Here is an 18,516-nt window from a genome sequence, read left to right as displayed (position 1 = left end):
ATATGGGATAGATAGATATAGGATAGATAGATATGGGATAGATAGATATGGGATAGATAGATATGGGATAGATAGATATGGGATAGATAGATATGGGATAGATAGATATGGGATAGATAGATAGATATGGGATAGATAGATAGATATGAGATAGATAGATATGAGATAGATAGATATGAGATAGATAGATATGAGATAGATAGATATGAGATAGATAGATATGAGATAGATAGATATGAGATAGATAGATATGGGATAGATAGATATGGGATAGATAGATATGGGATAGATAGATATGGGATAGATAGATATGAGATAGATATGAGATAGATATGAGATAGATATGGGATAGATATGAGATAGATAGATATGGGATAGATATGGGATAGATAGATAGATAGATATGAGATAGATAGATAGATATGGGATAGATAGATTTTAGATAGATAGATTTTAGATAGATAGAGAGATATTAGATAGATGGATATATAGATATGAGATAGATACGGTTGATAGATGTGAAATAGATAGATATGAGATAGATAGATAGATATGGGATAGATAGATAGATATGGGATAGATAGATAGATTTGAGATAGATAGATATGGGATAGAGAGATATGAGATAGATAGATAGATATGGGATAGATAGATAGATATGAGAGAGATATTAGATAGATGGAAATATAGATATGAGATAGATATGGTTGATAGATGTGAGATAGATATGAGATAGATATGGTTGATAGATGTGAGATAGATATGAGATAGATAGATTTTAGATAGATGGATATATAGATATGAGATAAATAGATATGGGATAGATATGAGATAGATAGATATGAGATAGGGAGATATGAGATAGGGAGATAGATAGATGGATATGAGATGGAGAGATAGATAAATAGATTTTAGACATATATTAGATGGATATGAGACAAGAGATAGACAGATAAATAGATTTTAGATATATATTAGATAGATGGATATGAGATAAGAGATAGATATATGTGAAATAGATCGATATGAGATAGAGAAATATTAGATACATGGATATATAGATAGATAGATGATAGATATGAAATAAATAGATATAGAAGGATGGACATAGACACAAACATGTTAGATAGATGTGAGATATGAAAGATATGATATAGATCGATACAGATATGACACACAAACACATATAAAATAGATAGATAGGAGATATATAAATAGACAAACATCCTGTAATGTGACTTGTATTTCTGGACTTCCTGTCAGTCACCCCATTGAAGAACACTGCGGCCCCCTCCCCCACCCCAAGTCTAGAGCAATAGATGGCACTGACAGCTAGAGGAGGTAGGTTGCAGTCTGTCTTCTCTTGCGCCCGGTGTTACACATGTCCAAGGATCTCTGTCCACCGCTACACTGGTTTCATCTCCCTGACGCCGGTGCCTCCATCTTTGATGTGTGATGGTTGCGAGTTCCATAAGACATTTTGCCTTCCAGCGACAATCCCGCTCTGATAGAAGCCGCTCAGATCTACCAGCCTGATATTTTTTTTGCTTTATTTTACAAATTATTTCCTTGGTTTTTGTTGACACACATCAAATAGAAAAGAAGCAAATTGATCCGGGGGGACGCCGGCGCGCACTTCCCTTCAATCAGAGTCATTCCGAGTACATAAATGTTCTTACACAAGTGAGATTTGGGAGCTGGTCAGGCAGTCAAAAGAAAATGGAAATCATTAAGTTTTCATTACACAAGAAGCGGGCCGGAGTCACCGAATTTATTTACTTAAATGTTTTTTTCTGTTCCTTTACGCTCGTTTGATCAGCGCGCGGCATCGGCCAATTGAATTTTCTCCGGTTACATATTTGTTATTAGTTTTGCGCTGATTACGCTTCGCTCTGTTCCGAAGTTTATTTGGAATCAATCTGGATTTTCGCTCGTCATATTTCATAACTGGTAAAAGCTTCTGACAATGGCTCTCCGTGTGATCGCCGCCGCCGTCGCGTGACGAGCTGCAGGGGACACGTGAATAGTGCCGCCGAGGCATTGTGGGATGTTAAAGGGTCCGTTAGAGCATTCGGGTGCGGTCTTTAATTCCGGACTCCCATGTGTGGAGCACTTGCAAGGAACCACTTGCTATGGAAGACTCGGCATATTCATGCATTGACCCCTTAAAGACCAGTGTACTTCAGTCCTAAAGGACCGGACACTTTTAGAAGTTTTCCGCATGTGGTGGTTTTATGTCCCTATTTTTTTGGTTGGTCTGCCAAAGAATTTTTATACTGCATTTTTTTCCGTAACATTTTTTAATACCCTTTCCGTATTTTTACTAGAGGTAATGTCTGATAAAAGTAAAAAAAAAAAAAAAATTCTTTAATTTAAAGTTCTTTATTTTTAAAATTATCACAGTTGTGCTAAAATAATATATATACATTGTGGTAACTTGGGGGTTACCCACTTCTGGACCAACATATTTCTCTACAAGATGGGTAGGAAATCAGAGATGAGCGAATGTGCTCGGTTAGAGCAATTACTCGAACGAGTATCGCTTTTTTTTTTCGAGTAACTGCCTACCTCGGCGAAAAGATTCGGGGGGCAGGGCCGGTGAGGTGGAGTGGGTGGTAGCAGGGGGGAACAGGGGGGAGCTCTCTATCTCTCCCCTTCGCTCCCCCCCCCCGCAACTACCCGCTCCCCCTCTGCGCCCCCCGAATCTTTTTGCCCGAGTAGGCAGTTACTCAAAAAAAGCGATACTCGTTCGAGTAATTGCTCTAAACGAGCATGTTTGCTCATCTCTAGTGGGAACACATCAAGAACTTCACTTTGATGGCTTATTCAGACTGGCGTATATCGGTCGGATGTTCACTCCTTGACGATTTATGCTGCCCCTCTCTGCAAGAGTAGGAGGCGGGACGGGAGCTAGTGCACTGAGCTCCCGCCCCCCTTTCCGCCAATCACCCTGTTCCGCCCCTCCCATTGCAAACAGTGGCAAGGGGCGGAGAGGTGGCGGGAGCTCCGTGCACTAGCTCCCAACCCGTCCCACCTCCTACCCTTGCAGAGAGGGGCAGCGTATATTGGCCGGCCATGAAACTCAACCGATATACGCCAGTCTGAATAAGCCCTGAGACTGTATCTTTGGAAAATATCTGGATTCACCAGCCTTTTATGTCAGTTTCACACTGTTTCACCTACATCATAATGCCATAACATCAACAAAGTTCATTATCCGTACCATACCAGGGTGTGAGTCTGGGGGCGTCCTCCCTGTCAGACTCAGGTCCTTTACTAGTCCGCACCGGACCTCGAGCTTATTGTCCTTTCAGCTGTCTGTTTTCCTTCCCACTTGCAGGACTGTGCCTGGAGGTTTTATCTCCTCCAACCACACCCGTACAGCTGCCCCAGCTAATTTATCACACAGAATGCCTGATTTCACATCCTCTGCAGGCCATCCTGTGAACTGCAGCAGTAGCTGCATTTTTTTTTCTTTTTCTGTAATATTTTTAAATTTATTTTTGTAAGCTTTGAATTTTTCTATTGTCCCCAGGTAATCCCTTTAAATAGGGCAACCCATTACTAAAATGGTGTGATACTCAGTTTTGCCTGTGGAGGCACTGCAGGGAGATTGAACACTTGTTACTGGATTCTCCGACCAATTACTACAGATTACTGGTACCTCCAACTGTGGGACACCTTGTGATCAGCACTTTTTGAGGGGTCCGTAATAAAAAGTGATTATTTAAAGGTTTTCCCCCAGAAATAAAAAGCAAAGCAAAAAAAACCTGAAATATTAGTGCATGTTGTTAAAGAGGGATAGTTGATAAAAGTTTAATTGATGGGGGTCCCACCACTGTGACTCCCACCAATCATGAGATTAGCCGACGATAGCCAAGGACTTGTACGCACCTATCTCTAACAGTCCCTTTGATATAAATAGAGCGAAAATGGGCATGCTCAACCGCAACTGCATTCAAGCTCCTGTTCATTGCAGTGGAGGGGGATACAGTGCGGAGGAGCGGGGGCATGGCACCTACGTTCTAGGGATCGGTGGGAGCCTAATGGTGATATCTCCACCAATGAGACTTTTATACCCTATCCATTTCAATAGTTGATAAAATTCGCTTGTGGGAATACAGGGGTCCCGTGCCCACCACCCGTCTTCGCTGCAGTGAGGAGGAGCCTGAAAGAGCTGGCGACTAAACATAGACCTGGCGGGTCATTCCAGACTGCCAAGTGCTTGTACTCAGCTACCTCCAACAGTCCCATTGAGATGAAGGGAGCCGCAGCCAGCATGTTTGACCGCCACTACTTTCAAGCTGGGATGCAGAGATGACCAGATGGGACATGGCACCCCCATTCTCAAGATCGGTGGGGGTCTTAGTGGTGAGACCCCCATCGATCAGACTTTTATATCCTATCTTTTCGATGATTGATATACGTTGTGGGAATATTGGTATAAATTCTCTTCAGCCGTTTCTAAGTTGTATCAGCTTCTGGGAAAGCCGGATGATAACCAGTAGAGGCTCCCCTATATGTCCAAGGAAGGTCGTCACCGGCTCCCACAGAGAAAAACAAATTGCAAATATTGCAAATATCGTAGGGGTGCCAGCCTGTCTAGGCAATTAACGTAGCGCGCCAATCTGCAGGCTCGGTGCTACTGCATCTGTACGTGCGCTTATAATGAAGAGGACTAGCGCTGTCATTATGTGTGCACAAATGACTAGTCCGTCATGTACAAGAAGCCGCAGTTTTGTGGGTAAACGGCAAGGAAGGTGAGTATAAGGGCGATACCCCCCCGGACTCAGCGCCCACCTCCTATAAGGCAGTTGCTTTAGTTTATAGGCCTCATAGGAGCTGAGATGTGGTGCGGGAAGGGGGGAGCCTGTGGCACAGCTTGATAGATTGGCTGTCAGAACACGGTATCATGCAATACTATAGTATTGCATTACACTGTTTGAGCGATCAACAAGTTGATCACAAGTTTAAGTTCCCTATGGGGACTAAAAAAAGTGTAAAAACAAGTAACAAAAAAATTATTAGAAAAAAAAGGATATTAAAAGTTAAAAAAAAAAACCTATTCATATTTATAATTAAAAAAGTGAAAACAAAACAGACAGAACACACTTGGTGTCGCTGCATCTGTAGAGTCCGATCTATCAAAGTAACATTATTCATCCCCCACAGTGAAAGTTGTAAAAAAAACCACAATGTCAGAATGGCGCTCTTTGGGTCACATCGTGCCCAAGAAAAAAATCTAATGCAAGTGATTAAAGAATAACGGTACCAATAAAAACTACAAGACAGAAGAGCCCTCAAACAGCGGCCAACGGAAAAATAAAAAGGAACGAACGGCGGTCAGAAGATGGCGGCAGAAAATAATTTTATTTTTTTTCTAAAGATACATTTTAAAACCAGTACAGCAAAAAAAACCCATATGATTTGGCATCGTAATAATTGTACCGAAAGTGCGAGAAAATGGCCGTATCATTAAGGGGTTAATAGCAACTCCCTTTTTTATGTAACCTGTACAGGCGTAGTTCATGTATCACTGTGTGAACTCGGGGGAAGCTGGGGTACAACCCCCATGGAGGCTGTGAGGGCGGCCATATTGGTTATCACCCAGCTTCCCCAGGCACAGATCTATCTTGCACACGGTTATGGGTGATTTTAGGGGTAAGCACATTAACCGCCGCTTGCAGATTCCTCCATCTGTCGGCCTTTTGGCTTGGCGTCCGCCGTCCTACGGAGGTCACATGTCACATTTCCTAGTCTTGCACGGCTAAACCTTCTGTTTTGTTTTTTGGCATTTGCATGAGAACATGAGGTCATTTGTGTTTTGTCTGCCAGCAGCGCCTCGTGGGAGACGATATTCAGTAAAAGCACGGAGGTCGTGACACCCGATCAGCTCCAGTGTTGTCATCGACTGGTCCAGCTCTGCAAGAACTGCCTGCTAGTGGTTTACAAATATGCAACAGACCCACGCGGCTCGGCGGCGGACGGGAGCGACACAAGGTATTGATTACAACCCTAACTATCTCTCCAGTCTCTTCCCTCCGTGATACATAATGCCTGAGAGCGGCGCTGGCGAACGGACCGCACCGGCCCCTGGATCGCGTCTCTCAGGACGATGGGAACGGATGGTTAAATAATCTTCCAGATATCTGCACCGCGGTCGACCAAACCTGAAAGACATCGCAGCTTCCTCCCCAAAGTGGAACCCGCTGCGCGGTGAGCGGACAGGATGTCTCCTCCCTCATAAACCATGTTTAATATTCCTGAAGTGTCAGAGATCGTCCGGGTGCGCGCTGGAAGTCATACGGCGCTAATGCGAAACAGATAGGCACTTAATCTGCATTCCAGGAAGATCTCCTTATCCCTGCAGACACAGGGAAGTCCTGGCTCAAACACGGTCATTACAAAGTCTGGTCACTAGGGGGCAGTAACACATGCTTTACTGCTCAAAAGGTATGCACTGCTAAAAACCAAAGTAAGGGAACACATGTGATCCCGAGGATCCCCATCATCCACAGATCCTTTCACATTGGGCATATGTGTTCAGTGTTAACCTGCTGTCATCCGTGAGAGAACAGGGTGCCGATGGCAGACCTGCCAGTTCTGGTGTTGAATGCCAATTGAGCTGCCCAATGCGGGGTTGTGAGCAGAGGTCTCATTACAGGGTGTCGGGCCCACATGCCACCCTTATGGTGTCTAAGTATAACATTCGGTCAGGAGCCTCTGGAGGACATTTGTAGGCCTCTTGCAGCTCCTCCTGTTCCTCCGGTCCTGATGCCGGGTTAATGCCCTTCTGTCCGGCTCTCCTAATGTAATGTGCCTGTGTCCTGCTATCTGCTTCATAATCTTGTCCTGGGAAGATGGAACAATACCTCTGCATCGCCACCTACTGGAAGGCAGAATTCCTGCAAGTCAATGTTAGACTCTTTATACAAGCCCTGTAACAATGACTGGGAATTGAAAGCCAAGCCAGAATCACTGTCAGTGTTATAAGGCTTGTATAAAGAGTCTGACATTGACTTGCAGGAATGCTGCCTTCCGATAGGTTGCGCTGCTAAGGTATTGTTTCATCTCCCTTATTTGCATATTTCCCAGAGGAGCATGGATTGTCTTATACAGGTTAATCATTTTGTGCTAATCAGTTTCTTACCGTATCTTTATATTGTTCAGAGCTCCATTTTTCTGATACAGAGTTCCAAATCCCCTGCATACTTGTAGATTTAAAAGTTGATATTCTGACTGCCTGCAGCCACCACTAGGGGGAGTCAAGGAGCTAACTGCATACTATGTGTACATTGGGATTGAGAATAATACAGTTTACAGTGAGCTCCCTCTAGTGGTGACTACAAGCAGCTATATTGTTACCTTATAAAGGGGATGTGTTATATGATAAAGTTATTTCTAGGACAGGGTAGCTTTATGATTGGTTGGGGTTTGACTGCCGAGTCAGTCCTAGAGTGAATGGAATGGAGGTCGCACAGGTAGGCTGCCGCTCTATTTACTTCAATGATAGCGCTAGAGATTACCGTGTTCAAGCACTTTGGCAGTTAGCGGCGCTGTCATTGAAGTGAATGGAGCAACAGCGTGCATGTGTGTCCTCTGCTCTATTTACTCGGGCACTGACCTGACCGCTGCTCTCAGGAACGATGGGAGTGCCAGTGGCCGGGCTCCCACCGATTTATAAAGTTATACCCTATCCTGTGGACATCTTGTGGGGAGGAGATAACTTTATAACTTGGCCCAACCCTTTTAAAGAAAACCTTCTGACTCCCACGGTGTCTTTTTTTTTTTTTTCTAGTCGCCCCCCATTTCCCGTACCGCCATATGCTCTGTTCTTAGATTCAGCTCTGTGAATATGTTAAGTGGGTGATCCCTACTGCTGACTGTCAATCAAGTCTGATGTTAGCTATGGACAGTGAGCAGTGGGGACCGCCCACTTGACACATACACAGCGCTGGATCTAAGTAAGGTGACTAAACGTCCCGATTTAGGCTGTACAGTCCCGCTTTGGGACACTGTGTCGCGCTTTCTCCAGTGTCCCAAGCAGGACAGCCATTTGTCCCGCTTTCGGGACGTCTGTTCCATATTTGTCCCCCTTTCAGGACGCTAGTCACCATGAAGGTGATTACCAGCCAAGGTGCCGCGGCTTCCCAGCTGGTAATCACTTAATGGTGCTGCTACGGGATGCACACACTGACGTCAGTGTGTGCACCCAGGATCATCCTCCCCTGACCTCTCCATGTTGGTTCCGCAGGAGGAGAAGAAAAGGAAGGAGGAGTCCAGGCACATACACTTCCGTCAGTGTGTGCGTCCTGCAGCAGCGCCGAGCAGAGGAGCAGCAGTGCTCTTAAGGATAAGGAGGAGGTAAGTATATCGGTCTCAGGAGGGTCTCTATTATTACTAGGGCTACTGTGAGGTTACCTTTACTAATGAGGTTGATATAGGGGACACTATTAGTAATAGTGACCGATATATCAGCCCCAGTAGTAATAGTATTACTACTGAGGCCACTGTGGCGGTCAGTATTACTTCAAAGGCCGATATAGGAGTCACTATTACTATGAAGGCCGCTCATATAAAGATCAGTATTACTATGGAGGCCACTGTGGGAGTTGTTATTACTACCGGGGCCAATATAGGGACACTACTATTGCTACTGGGACCACTGTGGGGTTACTATTACTACTAGGGCAAATATAGGGGGTCACTATTACTACCGGGGCCATTGTGGGGGGTTACCATTACTACTGGGGCCAATATAGGGGTCACTATTAGTACTGAGGCCACTGTGGGGGGTTACGATTACTACTGGGGCCAATATAGGGGTCACTATTACTACTGAGGCCACTGTGGGGGTCACTATTATTACTGGAGCTAGTATAGGAGATACTATTACTTTTGGGTCGATATAGGGGTCATTACTACTATTGAGGCCACACTGCACATGGTAGCATACCTCCAGCTGATTCAGGGTATGCTTACACATGGTGTAAGTACTGGGGAATGTCTGCAGTAGAAATTTCCAAGCTAAATTCCGCAGTATTTCTGCATCTAAAACACAGTCAAAATCTGTAACATTAGTGCGGATTTTGACTGGAAATTAGCCGTGTATCTGCAGCTGATCTCATACTATGCGGCGCTTCCCCTCACCTCCTCCGAAGGCTTCCCACTGTCAGCGCTTCCGACTTCCTGTTCCCAGCAGCCTGGTCAGGTGATGGTAGTCAGGTGAGGCCACTGCAGGCCGCTGGGAACCAGAAGCTGGGGAAAGCTGACAGCGGGAAGTCTTCGGAGGAGGTGAGGGGGAGAGCCGCACAGTATGACATCAACTGAGGGTACGTGGCTGATTTCCAGTAAAAATCTGCACTAAAGGTACTGATTTTGACAGATATTTGGATGCTGCAGAATAGGAAGACCCCCTATGGTGGAACTTTATCTACTTAGACTTACTTAAATCCTCCCATGGCTTTCAGGTTCATTGGACGACAAAAGAAGGCCATCATTAATGGTCAAAAGCAGCAGTTTCGGCATCGTTCCTCTATAAATGTACGTCGCCAGGTATGGAGGAACAGGAGTGAGTGAAGAAAGAGCGTGTCAGGATCAGCGAGGCTGTGGCTGCAAAACCCCACAGATGGTCATCTTGCTCCATACACGGCTGTGTCGGCTGTCTATGACATCTGACACATGCTTGCAACAGCCACGATCAGCGCTCACGCTAACTGGGGTTGTAAACCCTTTAAGTGCTGCTGTTAATTCTGAGATTGTGGTGTGCCGTTCAGTTGCCACGGCAGCCTGCAGACTTCGGAAGGCCCCCTAACGTGGCCGTGACTGATTGCTGTTGATAGACTGCCTGCCAGAGTGTGGTATAATGCAATACTATGGTATTTCATTATACTGTATGAACGACCAAACAAAAGCAAGTTCAACTTCCCTATGGGGACTAAAAAAATGTAAAATGAGTAAAAGAAAGGCCGAATTGTGTTTTTTTTTGTTTGTTTTTTTCTTCTCATTTCACTCCACTTGGATTTTTTTAAAGTCTTCCAGTACATTGTAAGGTACAGTTTAATAGCACCATTGTGAAATACAACTCATCCCGCAAAAAACAAGCACTCAGACGTTGGTGGAAAAATAAGAGTTATGATTTTCTAATAGTGTGTAGGAAAAGCCAAAATTAAGAAAAATTTAAAGGGGTTGTCCCACGAAAGCAAGTGGGGTTCAGCACTTCTGTATGGCCATAATAATGCACTTTGTAATGTACATTGTGCATTAATTATGAGCCATACAGAAGTTATTCACTTACCTGTTCCGTTGCTAGCGTCCTCGTCTCCATGGTGCCGTCTAATTTCAGCGTCTAATCGCCCGATTAGACGCGCTTGCGCAGTCCGGTCTTCTCCCTGGTGAATGGAGCCGCTCGTGCCGGAGAGCTGCTCCTCATAGCTCCGCCCCGTCACGTGTGCCGATTCCAGCCAATCAGGAGGCTGGAATTGGCAATGGAACGCACAGAGCCCACGGTGCACCATGGGAGAAGACCTGCGGTCCACCGTGGATGAAGATCCCGGCGGCCATCTTAGCAAGGTAAGGAAGAAGTCACCGCAGCGCGGGGATTCGGGTAAGTACTATCCGATTTTTTTTTTTAACACATGTATCGGGTTTGTCTCGCGCCGAACGGGGGGGGCTATTGAAAAAAAAAAAAAACGTTTCGGCGCGGGACAACCTCTTTAAGGGCCGTGTCATGAAGAGGTTAAACCTTTTGTCTATGCAGGGGATATGGAGCTTGGAGTTGGAAAAACAGAGCGCAGACTGCTGAACCTAAAATAACGGGATAACAAAAAGTGGCCAATTACTTTAAAGTGGAACTAAACTTTTTGCCAACTTCTGACATGTCGCAGTGTCGTGAAAAGTAAGGATTGCCAACAGCACAACTAATCCTTCATATGGCTGGACAGATATAGGCAAAGCCACATCAGGGATCTGATCCCAAAAGATCCCACTGTAGATCCAATGTCGTAGTGTCCTGTCAGAAGTTGTGATCGGTGGGAGTCCAGTTACATTGACTCCAACTCAAAACAAAGGGGTAAAAGCACTCTTGAGTCCTTTTTCTGATTGGCTCTTCCCTTCCCATAGATCATAGAACTTCCTGGAGCTGTTCTATCAGCACAGGTTACTCGTTGGTAGAGATGCAGCAGCGCTGAGTTGGTCAGATTAGCAGAGCTGGGTATGTTGTTTGGCTCAAGTAATCAAAATATTGCAAAGTGTTATCTGTGGTTTTACATAGGACTGCAGGTGCATAAAGATGTAACCTCTCCATCCTGGTGGTGAAAGCTAGAATGAAGACTAGGATGGTGGGCTATGGGGCAGTTGGGGGACTATAACTCCCAGAATCCCCTATGGCTTTGTTTTTCACAGTTTTTGCTATCAGTCCTCTCCCCCCTTTCGCGTGGAGACTCCAGAAACGGCGCTGTTATTTTCCGTCTCGTTCTCCCCAATTTGCAGCGTCGCAGTCAGCACATACCTGCGACCCGCCATTATCCACGCACGACATTCCGCCTCGTATCTTTATGTTATTAGATAAACACCTCATCTAAAAGGAACAAGAAAATGTTCGATCTTGACGAGATCCTTACAAACAAGGGGGAGCGACTGCAAAAACATTTCAAAAGTAATTGGAGCCCGTGGCGCGTCAGCATAAAAGTCAATTGTGTGTGTAATACTCCAATGGAGTGTGAAGCGGCGAGCGCGGCCGCTGATTGCCGCAGATAGGAGAATATTCGTATGATGAAACTAACACTTGACGTGTGTTACCTGAGAGCGCGCCTGTAATTAGAGGGCGATGGGTCGGGATTTACTGCTTTACTAGAAGCTGCCACGTCTCTATCTCAGAAGATCCCATTTAGTGCTTTAACCCCTTAATGATGCTGCCTTTCTTAAAATTTTTTTGTTTTTCCTCTCCACTTTTAAAAACGTTTTTTTTCCCGTGGACGTCCCTGTCTGGGCGGCCGTTGTTTTTTACGACACGTGAGGCATTTTCCCATGGCACTATTTAATAAACCATATAATGTGCTTTAAAAAGTTCTAAGTGGAGTGAAATAGAAAAAATATGAAACTCTGCCATCTTCGGGTTGGGAGCAGAGGGGGCGGGGAATTTCTATGGCGCACACTGCGGCAAAAAGGACACGTTAACTTTTATTCTGCAGGTCAATATTTGCTATACTGCATTTAAAAATGTCTTTGGAAAAAAATTGCAATTACTTTCTGCCGCCATCTTAACGGTTTAATTTTTCCATCAACATAATTGTAGGAAAGCTTGTTTTTTGATAATTTTTTATGACATTTTTTCTTGGAGACAGGTTGACCAAAAAAGAGACATTGTGTATTTTTTTTTTTCTGACAATGTTCACTGAACTGGACAAATAATGCGTTACTTTGATAGATGCTTTTACAGGTGCAGCAATCCAAAGTATGTTTGGAAGGGGGGGGGGGTATTTTTTATTATAAATATAGGAAAATGTATTTTTTTTCAGCTTGTATTACTTTTTATTTTCTCTAAAATTAATAACACTTTTTAAATATAATTTTTTCTTTTTTTTACATTTTCCATAGGGGACTTGAACTTGCGATTGTTTGATCACTCATAGAATATAATAGTATTGCATGATACCACGATCTGACAGCCACAACACAAGCATGGCTTCTGGGGCAATCAGCCATGGCAGCCTTGGGGGCCTTCAGAAGACCCCAGGCTGCCAAGGCATCCGTACAGCACCTTGTGATCTGATCTCTTGGAGGGGGGCGTTCAGGACCCCAGAACTGACAGCGACATTTATAGGGTTAACGGCTGTGATCAGCACCCACATGGGACGTTTTATTCCCTTCCGTAAATATGCAGGAAAATAGACCAGGCTGCGAGTTTTTTTGCAACACAATTTCATCTGTTTGCATATGCAAATACGGTTGTGTGAATCCGGCCTGATGCTAATTTCACACAGGCGAGCGCGATACAGGGCCGTGAATCCCGCCCCCATATCGCACTCGCCATTCATGTGAAATCCTCATGGATGCGAGGCGTTTTCATGTCAAAACAGCCTGGCATCACTTCGGGCATGCAGCGATCCTCCGGCGGGGCTGACAGCTGTGGCAGAGGGCCGCGCAATTTCTCCTATTGCTTTTATTGGGAGCTATCGCATCGTGTACGCCTAGTACGTGGCGCGACGCTGCTGCCGGCCCCATTGAAAACAGTGGGCGCTACGATGCGAGAGCGCGCACCAGAGAGAACATGCCGCGATTTGTTTCCTGCATGGCACCATGACATCGCTCATATGTATGACTCCTTCAAAACAATGGGTTTCAATTTCATGCGACGGTTGTGCATCTCGCAACGCACAAATCTCGCATGATTTTCTGGCCCGTGTGAAACCGGGCTAAGGCATGACTACTCCCACCGTCTCTCCAGCTCCACAGCACTCCACTTCTACAAGGCGGACAGAGATAGTCGAGGGCATTAATGTCCCTCCATCCCGTGGAAGTGAGAGTGCAGACTACCCTTCTATCCATGCGGTCAAGTCAGGGTACCCTATACTGGGGATCACTGGAGGTCCAGCAGTCGGATCCCGCTGCACAACCACAACACAACCAAAAGGTAATTATTAGGTTTTTATGTTTGAACAAGCCATAAATCATGGGTTCCCTGGTCCATTAGGCAGATCTTTAAAGGGGTTCTGACAAAAAAAAGGTTTTTATGTTTTAACAGCCATTGTTCCCTGGTCGGCCTAATGGACACAGGGAACCCACGATTTATGGCTTGTTAAAACATAAAAACCTAATAATTACCTTTTTGTTGTGTTGGGGTTGTGCAGCGGGGGTCATCTCCCAGCAGACTTCTTCCGCTGCACAAGCAAGGATGGCCCGCCCCCCTCTGGGATTGCGCGCATGCGCAGAAGAGAGTTGCTGTCTGACAGGAGTCAGGAGGGGCCGCCTCTCCACTGCGCATGCGCAGAACTCCGAGTTCAGCCAGGACGGACGGGCCGCCAACAGCAAGCACTGCTCATGACTTGGCGCCCGTCCGTTCACCTCGGAAGTGGCTGACGGACGGAGCAGAGCAGAAAGCGGTCATTTTGATCGCTCTATCTCTGCTTCTAGAAGCCACAGAAGAAGATGCCTGACGGAGGGGACATGCCTGGCTATCGGTCCTGGCCAGGCAAGGTAAGTAAATTTTTTTTTTTTGTCATGTCAGAACCCCTTTAAGTCTCCTCTCAGCCTTCTCTTCTGCAAGCTAAACATTTCCAGATCCTCTAACCGTTCCTCATAGGACATGATTTGCAGACCCCTCACCATCTTGGTAACTCTTCTCTGAACTTGCTCCAGTTTGTCTATGTCTTTTTAAAGTGGGGTGCCCAGAACTGGACCCAGTATTCCAGATGAGGTCTGACTAAGGAAGAGTAGAGGGGATAATGACCTAACGTGATCTAGACTCTGTGCTTCTCTTAATACATCCCAGAATTGTGTTTGCCTTTTTGGCTGCTGCATCACATTGTTGACTCATGTTCAGTCTATGATATATTAGTATACCCAAGTCTTTTTCACATGTGCTGCTGCTTAGCCCAATTCCTCCCATTCTGTATGTGCTTTTTTCATTTTTCTTGCCCTGATGTAGGACTTTGCATTTCTCCAGAATACCCCTTGAAATGGTTATTTGCCAATACAGATTGTGGATAAACATGTAAGCCGAGGACAAATTGTGTTGGACTTTACTAGATAAGGGATGGTAAGAAATCAGCAGTTATTGTGTTGCCGCTTCTCCCATCAGGCGGTTGGTTTCTGGAAAAGCTGTGTGACAACCAATATAGCCACTATAACGACTCCTCTTGGGTTGTCCGTCGGCTTTCCGGGACTGCAGATCACCTCATTAGCTCCTCCACTACTGTAGTGGCCATGACAAGGCATCATTGCCAGTCAGAAGTCTGGAAAAGCTGAGTAAAAGCCTCTACGGGGTGTAATAACTGTCACATTAGTTGAACGTGTAACCCAGCTTTTCCTGACGCAGATAAAACTTGATGGGCTGTAAAAGCTGGGTGACAACTCCTCCAGGCGCAGTAATGGCTGCCATGCTGGTTGTCACCCGGCTTTCCCAGCAGAATATCATTTAGGCCTCATTCACACAGATGATGCAGTTATCAGTCGGCATCAACGAGCAAAAACCGCGACCAAGTCACAACTAAATCTTTTTTCGCCCAGAATTCCTTTGGTCGGAAAAGTCTCCTAATAGCTGACATCTTATAGCAGCCCTAGCCGCTGCTAAACTCCCTTTGCCGGCAACTGCCATAGAAGCGTATGGGAGCCGTCAGCTGATCGCGGCCGAAAGATAGACAAAGACGTATCTTTTACGACCGCGTCAAAACATGGCCCAGCGTATTCATCTGTGATGTCCTATTATCTCGGCAACGATATTTTGACTGAAAATCGGCCATCTGAACAAATGCATTGGAATCTAAAGCTTCAGAATGTCGCGATTTTTGGCCAACATTTAATTGCGCCACAATAAACGGCTGGTGTGAATAAGGCCTTAGATCTATCTTCTCATCTAACTGACTGTTCTCTCATTGCAGGTACTTACTGCCGGTGGTCCCTCAATTCAGCATCAAAATGGCGTCTTCCAGCGTCGGCTCCTCTGGACTGCCTCGATCCAGCTTTGTGTTTACCTCTCGACTCACCCAATACTGAAGAAGCGAATGTTGTCGTTCTCGTTTTTCTTTCTCGCCCTGTAAATAATAGCATTATAGTTTTCGACTTAATTTCGTATGGTGCTAAGCACAGCTATCACGCAGCACCTGTGGCGAATTACCGAGCGGATGTTGTAAGCCAGCGGGCCTCGACCTGAGGCGCTTCAGGGACCTTTCAGGCGGGACGGAATAGGCCGCACAACGCGCCATAAGCTGCGGTAAATCCGCAGGCTGCCTGTCTGTAATTCAGCATCAAAGTCCGCAGTTAGACCTGCGAATATCGGTTTGGAATTGCGCAGTTGCGGCCTATTCTGTCCCGCGTGATAAGTCCCCCGGTATTCTTGTGCCGTCAGGGCATGCTGGGAGTTGTAGTTTCACGACAGTCAGAGAGCTGCAGGTCGAAGCTCGCCGTTATAAACTATGCTGTTGAATGTCTAGATAGCGACTTAGTTTACTAGGCAGCGCCTCTCGCCGCGTGTAACACGTAGAATGCTAACTTATTTTGCTCGTATAAGGAATGACGTGCTATGTATTATTATATATCGCCTTTCAAACGAAGAGATAATAAAGTGCACCCGTCGCATAGGTACAGGACTGGCCGCCATGTCGCGTGCTGGCCTCAGCACTGACAGGCACAAGATGGCCGCCGTTACCTCAGTAAAGTGCCAGGTGCACTCTACCATGCTGAAATAAAAAAAAAAGCCTAAAGTAGATAAGTAGCATAAATCGTAACGCCTGTGAGGAAACGTCAGCCAAATATCATCACCCTCTAATGGCCATCCCATACATTGAACAGGTGTAAATAGGAGGTGTCCATAGCAACAGCGGAAGTCTGATTGGTTGCTATGGGGAGCTTCTCCAGTCAGGGAGGCCTAGTGCAAAGGGAGAGTGGTGGAGGTGTCCGTGGCAACCAATCAGATTCCAGCTCTTATTTTTCACAGGCTCTTTGTAAAATGAAAGCAGAGACCTGATTGGTTGCTTTACCTTGTGAGGGGCCACATATGTGCCACCAGTAGTTAAGGCGTGATGGGACATTCTCCAGATGAACCTTTCTTAAAGGAGCCTGTACTGGTGACAGCTTCCCTTTAAGGACGAGATTGGCTTCTTATAAATCTTCTTCACATGTGTTTGCCATTATTTTACCTCAGGAAAATCAATGTTGATGTTGATTATAAAATTGCTAAATCATGTATTTGAGATTTTCAGCCGCCAGAGGAGACGCCGCCATTGTGTGGGCTGATTTTAGGGTTGATTTACAAAATGGCTTCTTCTTTTTTTCCGCCCAGGCCAGACAGACATTTCAGGGCCTTACGCACATGTTCAGAGCGTGTCCTCCATATTGGCCCTGCATCATGTCGCCTGTGTATTACGCATGTACTATTCATGTGCATAATACGCGGTGCTGAAGAGCCCATTGATTCCTGTTGGGCCGCTCACACCTTTCACGTGCGTTAAAAAAACCCGCATGTCCTAATTTAGTGCGCACCAATATAGGTTATGGGGATTTAACATATGTAGGAATACTATGTACTGCGTATTTTACGCACAATGTACGCCGTGTGAGCGAACCTTTATGGAGCTGCAGGCGCTGTGTCTTCTATAATATAGCCGCTATTTCTTTTCTCACAGACTTCATAAGGACCGGCCTGAAGAAGCCTTCTTATGAAATCCGTGGCCTTTGGACGCAGCACGGGCTCTTCCGTACTGACCTGCGGGTCTGTACTGCCCCTCTGCGTGCCTCTGTTTACAAATGGAGGCACATAATATGGCTGTTTGCATACGGCCATGACTACATGGCGTCTTCGAGGCTGGCTGTCTCAGGCCACGACCGTTACATGGTAACGCAGAGTAATAGTCATCGGCCAATAGAGGAGTGATGCCTTTATGTTTTCAGGCATCTTAAAGGGGTTGTCCCTACAGGATAGGTGATAAATGTCTGATTACTAGTGACTCTGCGGCTCCTGCACACGGGCAGAATTGATTTGCGGAATCTGGGTCCGGCGTCCGCAGCAAATACGGCCCATAGCCTCCTATGGAGAACTGCTGCTTCCTGCACACAAACGGAAATTTCCACTCGCGGCAGAAAAGTCATGGCATGCTCCATTCTGCGCAGTTTTCCGCACGGACGGCTTCCATTGAAGTCTATGGAAACCGTCCATTCCGCAGTGATCACTGCAGAAGGGTCGCGGGATCCGTGTCATCGCCTCGTGACAGCTCAGCATAATCTGTACTGTGCATGTGCAACGGCCGCCACTCCCGCAGTACAGGTAAAGAAGATACTGAACAGGTAAGTGGGGACACTGGCCGGGCACAGGGTCGGTTCCTGCATGTGCAGGAGGCCGCTGGGACCCCATTAGTCACTAGAACAGCGACCCCCAAGCACCTCTTCACGACATAACGGCAATGAGGTGGCATTTGAGTGGCAAATAAAAGAGAGAGCTCCATAGCAATGGTAAGGGGTAGCTACCATTAGGGCTTATTCACACGGGCGGATGCAGTTTCAGTCCGTGAAATACGCATATTTGCACCTTCTTACATTGCATATTTACGCAATCCCATTGACATTAACCCCTTAATGACATGGCCTATTTTGGCATTGAGGACCAAGCGATTTTTTGGTATTTTTCCATCTCCATTTTTCAAAAGCCATAACTTTTTTATTTTTCCGTGGACGCGGCCGTATAAGGGCTTGTTTTTTGCGTGGCGATCTGTAGTTTTTATCGGTGCCACTTTTGGGTATATAGACAATATCGTAAAATTTTTTTTTTTTTTTTTTTAATGATAACAGGGAGAGAAAACGCAT

General features: G+C 45.7%; 1 protein-coding gene across 1 annotated transcript in view; it reads left to right on the top strand.

The window, feature by feature from the left end:
• The window catches only part of TTLL7 (tubulin tyrosine ligase like 7), a 152,641-nt gene extending 134,330 nt beyond the window's left edge, over positions 1-18,311 (top strand). The window contains exons 20-21 of the mRNA XM_066597848.1: positions 5,836-6,000; positions 15,600-18,311. Coding sequence (XP_066453945.1) covers positions 5,836-6,000; positions 15,600-15,714 — 280 coding nt within the window. The 3' untranslated portion in view covers positions 15,715-18,311. The remainder of the gene's footprint in view (positions 1-5,835; positions 6,001-15,599) is intronic.
• Positions 18,312-18,516: the final 205 nt, after the last annotated feature.

This window comes from Eleutherodactylus coqui, chromosome 3, assembly GCF_035609145.1.
Source record: "Eleutherodactylus coqui strain aEleCoq1 chromosome 3, aEleCoq1.hap1, whole genome shotgun sequence".
NCBI lineage: Eukaryota > Metazoa > Chordata > Amphibia > Anura > Eleutherodactylidae > Eleutherodactylus > Eleutherodactylus coqui.
Note: the sequence above shows the minus strand (reverse complement) of the source record. Positions and strands in the feature narration are given on the sequence as shown.